The 6,341-nt window shown below is 35.4% G+C and overlaps 2 protein-coding genes across 2 annotated transcripts; one reads left to right on the top strand and one right to left on the bottom strand.

The window, feature by feature from the left end:
- The first annotated feature begins 304 nt into the window (after positions 1 to 304).
- On the top strand, positions 305 to 4,810 carry LOC108457759 (vacuolar protein-sorting protein bro1-like). The gene is made up of 5 exons (XM_017756888.2): positions 305 to 1,053; positions 1,834 to 1,943; positions 2,035 to 2,406; positions 2,602 to 3,268; positions 3,388 to 4,810. The coding sequence occupies exons 1-5, from the start codon at positions 792 to 794 to the stop codon at positions 3,465 to 3,467; spliced, it is 1,491 nt and encodes a 496-aa protein (XP_017612377.1). The 5' UTR covers positions 305 to 791; the 3' UTR covers positions 3,468 to 4,810.
- Positions 4,811 to 5,122: 312 nt separating this feature from the next.
- Positions 5,123 to 6,035, bottom strand: LOC108460096 (E3 ubiquitin-protein ligase MPSR1-like). The gene is made up of 2 exons (XM_017759470.2): positions 5,418 to 6,035; positions 5,123 to 5,313 (listed from the first exon to the last, which is right to left on the bottom strand). Exons 1-2 carry the CDS (start codon positions 5,989 to 5,991, stop codon positions 5,279 to 5,281), a joined length of 609 nt encoding a protein of 202 aa, XP_017614959.1. The 5' UTR covers positions 5,992 to 6,035; the 3' UTR covers positions 5,123 to 5,278.
- Between the last annotated feature and the right edge of the window lie 306 nt (positions 6,036 to 6,341).

Raw genomic sequence — 6,341 nt, 5'->3', positions numbered from 1 at the left:
AAATTTCATCTATTTGATCTCTTAAAAACTAATGTGGTTAACAAAATAATCAAACAGTAACATACAATGTACCACATGTATCTCATGCTAATATACATGAGCTAGTTTTTTAATAGTAAAAATAGATGAAAATTTTAATAGAATAACAATTTACTCTTTGATTTAACATATAAAGATTAATTTATCTATTTTTTAAAAATAATAAAGGTAAAATACTCGTATTTTTACCCTTCTTTTCTAATTGTATTTGTAAACTCTTTAGAAAAAGATAAAATTTCCAATAATTTACATTATCTCAAAATGGCCTAAGTCACTCACTTTGCCTTTTCTTTCCCTTTTACCCTTTGCTTCTCCTCAACGTTCGGTAGCCCATAAAGTCATTTAAAATTGACTTGAAAAAGAGTGCAAAACACTGTCAAATTCACTAATAAAAAAACAACTAGATTAAATCTAAACATCCCATTAATCCCATTTGCTTGAAACTGTTCAAAAATCAATTTCAAAGAACACCTAGGTATATATATAAAATTAAATAAGAGAGCAAAAAGTGAGTGTTTAGAGAAAGAAAGAGAAAGGGTGTTGTCAAATTTCAGTAGTTAATTGAGAGAGAGAGAGAGGGATGGCATATGCCTACCATTAACACTTGTGTCACAATCCACACACCCATTGTTAATAAGGGTGCTGTTCTTGGTGGTAATGGTGTTAAAAGTGAGTTTTCTAGAGAGTGAAAGATAAAAGAAAAGGACCCATTCTTTTGTTTTTTTTTTGTTTTGGTTCCAGATGCTCTTTCAATGGGGAAAAATGAAGACCCGAATCTACAACAAAGGGAACAACAAAGTATTGAATCAAGGAACAATGAAGGGTATCATCAAGGGTTCTTCTTTTATGGGAGGTTTTGGATGGTTTTTTCAAGCTTTGCGAATGAGTTCAATTTCAGATGTGTTTTCATTTTGTTCCTCAGTTTATCAGTGTTATTGCCTGGGATCTTTTGGATCTTCCCTTTTCGTTCTATAAAATCTGGGTTTGATGCTAAACAAGCTATTAAGCTCAGTGGTAAGCCATTTTACCTTATTGAAGTTCAATTTTATTTTTATTTTTTTGTAAAGTTTGGTACCAATTTCTTTGTTTGATAGGGTTTTTTTTTGGTTGTTGTTGTTTCCACCAAATGGGTATTTTTTTATTTTCACTGCATTTTTTGTTTTTTAATTTGGATCCTCAAGTGTTGAAAGCCAATGGGTATTTCAAGATCTGTACTTTGAAATCTGGAATTTTGGTGTTCTTCATAGATTTCTAATGATTTCTTTTAAGTATGGACATGCATTTATTTCACTTTCTTCTATTAAGGCAAATTCATCTTTTATTCCCAAATAGGAACTATATATTTCTATTTTATTGCAATTTTATTTAGTGTTTAAATTTATGGTTCCAATTAAAATTGTATCATTAGAAGTAAATATTTTGCTATATTTAGATCATTTTCTCATTTTAGCAATAGGGAGCAAACCATTAATGGTTTGTTTGAAATTTCAATGCCAAATTTATGAGACAAGGGCTATGTTTTTTTTATTGTTTTTCCATAGCTTAAATTGATAAGCAAGTTGTTGATCACAAAGAATAATGGTGATATTTTGCAACATCATGTACCACTTTGTAAGTATTCGATTCACTATCAAACCTATGGTCTTGATATGTTTACTTTCTCAAAATGTGCTATTAAACTCGATCTTTTCGGCTTTGGTCTATATGCATATCAAAATAAGACCTTTTCCATTGGTTGTATTTCTATAAGTTTTCCTTGTTTGTTGCTTATATCACCATTTAATCTTTTTGCAGCTCCCGTTCATGCATACTTTACGCTCAAGAAACCAGTGTCTGAGCTTGTTCAGAACATTCAAAAGTTGGAGTATGATATATATGAAGAAATAGGTGTTCCGGATACTAAGGTTTTTAGGACAAACTTCTGCCATTGTTTTACATATAATTTACTGTCGTATTATGTGAGAAGTCGATCTAAAAGCTACTCATTTTCAACAGGTGGCTATCTTATCCATGCACCAGTCCAGTGTGCCTAACTCGACGTATGTAGTGTTTGGTGTTCTTCCTGATCCCGTAAATAGACTGATAAACCAAGTATCCCTAAGCGTGCTGAGAGCGTCTTTAGTTGAGCTGTTCCTCCGACACTCCAATCTGACTTTGACAACCTCCATTTTTGGACAGCCTTCTAAGTTTGAGATTTTAAAGTTTCCCGCTGGGATCACTATAACCCCCTTACAATCCGCTTCAATCTTGCAAAAGACCCAGATTCTATTCAATTTTACTTTGTATAATTCGATATCCGAAATAGATGACAAATTCATGGAGTTAATTGATCAGCTACAATCTGGATTGCATTTGAGGTCTTATGAGGTATGACATCGATTCCAACTTTCGAGCAATGTTCACTTATTCACTTTCACTATTGGTTCGTTTCCAGGTTGATCTATGGTAGCCTTAAGATATGGTGGAACCGGAATCAGGGTTTCAGGGAAGAGAAGAGAATCTATTTGAGTCCCATTTTTTCGATATTACTTGTTTCTAATAGTTTTTATTTGTTAATTGCAGAATTTGTTTGTGCAATTAACAAACATAAATGGCTCCACGATGTCCTCTCCGGTCATAGTTCAAGCTTCTATTATGTCAAATGGTTTCAGTACACTTTTGCCTCAGAGATTAAAGCAGTTGGCTCAAACCATCACAAGCTCTCCTGCGAAGAATCTTGGTCTTAATAATTCAGTTTTTGGTAGAGTTAAAAGCATTAGCTTATCGTCTTATCTGAATGGTACACTTCATCCTACTCCTCCTCCCACTCCTTCACCAGCTCCATCTCCAGGGCTGTTGATAGCCCCCAGTCCTTTATCTTCACCGGCTCACTCTCCAGCACCATCACCTGATAAACATCATCTTCCGCCTTGTCCCGACTGCAAATCTCCTGCTCCTTCCAGTCATAGTCCTTTGCGTTCACCAGGTCCGGAGACTGGTTCCTACCCTACTTTTCCTCCTTTGGTTTCTCCTGCACCATCTAGTGCAGCAACGTACCCCCCTCCTCCTCGTTATTTACCAAGACCTCACCCTAGCCAAACTTCTAACCACCAACCTGTAATGAGTCCTCAATCAAAGTTGTCCCCAAATCTACCACCTTTACCTTCAGTGTCTTACGGCTCTCGTCCAGACCAGGGTATGAACGGTACTAAAGGTCCAGTTTCTACACCACCTGCGCAATCTCCATCATGTAAGAACATATGCTAAGTGAATTTTTACAATTCTCAATAAGCATTTGTTTCGAATTTTCATCATGTTATTTAAATTTATAGCTAATTGTTTTTATGTAATTGTTGTGAGCATTTGCAGCTATAGCAACAAGTGTTCTCCCCAAGCAACTCTGGTTATTGGCATTCTTAGGATTCTTGACCTTTCATCTCCATTTATGATTGAATCGAATTCGTTTCATGTCACGCCATCCAACATCCTGAGACATCTAAAAGACAACAATAGGTGATACTTATTTCCGGACTTTGATAAGGCAAAAACACGGTAGAAGCCCCTGCAAAAAAAAGTTCCAAACATTTTCCATCTCCTTCAGGCAAGCAACGTACATTGCGCGAATGAGATGGAAGATCAACTTCACCAGGGGGTCAAGCCGGAAATTTCACAGGCCGGACATCTTACGACATAAAAACATAAAATGTTTTTTCTTCCCAAAGGGTTAAATAACCCTAAAGAGAATGTGTGTGTGACTACTTAAAAAGCAGCAGTCATAAAAAAAAACATGCCAGGTTTGAGCAAGGAGCCATCTCTTTGTATTTAATTCAAAGTGTAAAGAAAAATGATGGTTCTATTTTTGGAACAAAAGTTATTATGTCATGTTGTGAACTGTAAAAACTATTGTTTTATAATATACTCAAGGAATGATAAATAAATAAATAAACAGTATAGATTTACAAAGTCATTTATACATATGATTTTCATGTTTGATGGTTCAAATGTATTTTGTAGATGCAAAAAAAAAAATAACTTTTAAAAGGGAAACAGGACATGGGTTTAAGGTTTGTATTGTACAAGCTATCATGTTGTTCAAGTGTTTGCATCTTGGGTTTTAGCTGATGTGTCATGTTCATTTTAGGTGTGTTTGGTGCACCAAAGGATTGGGATATCATATCATCCAAAGCAATTACAAAGAAGAAAATTATGTTATATATATATACATATATATTATATACAGTAATAAATGATGGTTGTTGTGCACTAGATGGCAGTCAGATTTATATTTTAACTAAACGAGAAACTTGAACCCGAGATAAGGTTGATGTTTTTCTTAGTCCCCGCGACTCATTTTGCATCAAGTTTTGGTGGTTTGCTTTTGCTTTTGCTTCAATCTTTTCTCGAGGTTTCCTCCTACCCTTTGAGTTGTTGGTCGGAATGGAATGGCATGGAGTCAACGCCCCAAATCTGTTGATTCTGTGGTTGAAGCCTAGTTAGATGGTTTGACCCTAATCTCGTCCTTCCTTCAGTTTGTTCATGGTGGTTCAGACGCTTTGTTTTCTGCGGAATGATCTCCCAGGTCAAAGGTGTGCATACGGTCGATGGTGATGACGACTCCTAAGTTTTGTTGGCTTGTTCCTATGAACTAGGGTTCTTTGTGAGCTTTGGGTTCTCCTTGGGTTGAGTTAGGATTTGTGCCTGTTCGTACTTTATTGGATTTATTCTTTTTAGGCCTTTAAACTATTATGTAACATTTTTTGCTTAATAAAATTTAGATAATTAACAAAAAAAATACACAAACTCGAAATAACTTAAAATTTTTAAACATGAATTGATTCAACCCAAACCTACCCTACTTATCCAATTGACCATTCTAGTTTCAATTGGTTTATCAATATGATTTTATTTTCAATTGGTTTATCAATATGATTTTATTGCATGTTATAAAATTGTTCAATTTCCTTAAAATATGTGTTTAATAACACATATTCTAACATAATACAGAAAATATATATTTATAACAAACATATATTCATATCTAATACTCAATTCAATATTAATAATATATGTCCATGTATACTCTCCTAACCATGCATGTAATTGCAATAATAATTTAACGATTTCTCTAAGAAAAGAAACTTATTTTTAACGCTTATTTTTAATTTTGTAATGTAAAATTTAGTATCTAAAAACATATACATATATATACATATTTACTTACACATATACATACATACCTGGCCGCTGGTATATAGATAACCTATAGGATGAGCCAAGAGCGCCACCAGGAGATAGCTGCAAGGGAGATAAGATAGCTACTGTGTTACACAATCTTTATATGTATGTATGTATGTATGTATGCTTGTAAGTATGTATGTAGATGTGGAAGAAGATCCTACCCTCTTGAGAGAAATTATTTCCATTGATCATACTATCGAGAGAGTCAAGACATCCACGAGTCCAATGAGAGAACACACGAAGAGGCCTCGAAGAGAGTAAACGAGTCCGCAACCAAGTCAAGCCATTTGCCAAATCTTCAACACCAAGACCGAAATCCCCACGATCAATCTCATTCATTTCGTAGTCACCAGGAGCGTTACCAGACTCATTGTCGATCTCGTACCGACAAACAGGGCACGTGTTGTGGATGTTCAACCATGGCACGATACAATCCGAGTGATACAAATGCTTGCACGGTAACTCTCTCGCTTCTCCACCGATCTCGAACTCATCCTTGCAAATGGGGCAATGCATTGTGTTGATAACATGGCTTTCACTGATTTTCGCCATTGGCAATGCTCCAATTGCTGAAGCAGTTGCAGGGGGAGCCCCTTCAATGCCTGCATTACTCGGTTGCCGGTCTGGTGGTTCAACGAAACTGAGAGTGATCCAAGGTCCATTTTCGGGACCCGATTCCCATCGAATTCTTCGACCAAAATCAATATTTGTATAGGGTTCAAGGCTGAGAGACATGCTTTATGTAATACAAATGGGGATTGATTCTATTTTCAAAAGCATCTTATATATAAACAAAAAAGCGAGAAAAAGGATACCTTCTGGATATACAGCAAGTGATACCTTTTTCTCCTTAAACAGGAACCTTTTTTCCTGGATTTTCTGTTTGTAATTTCCCCTGATTGTGTCTATCTTCTAGGAAAAGCAAAGGATAATTTAATAAATTGATGTTAATTTTCGGTAGCCTTTGTTGAATCCCAGGTTTCTTTATCTACCAAGTTAACCACATTTAAAAGCAAAGTTACATCAGTCTTCCATGGCTGTCTCCAAGTGCCATTGGCCAACATATTGGTGTAGGATGGCATTGG

The sequence above is a fragment of the Gossypium arboreum genome, chromosome 4 (assembly GCF_025698485.1).
Source record: "Gossypium arboreum isolate Shixiya-1 chromosome 4, ASM2569848v2, whole genome shotgun sequence".
Classification (NCBI taxonomy): Eukaryota; Viridiplantae; Streptophyta; class Magnoliopsida; order Malvales; family Malvaceae; genus Gossypium; species Gossypium arboreum.
Note: the sequence above shows the minus strand (reverse complement) of the source record. Positions and strands in the feature narration are given on the sequence as shown.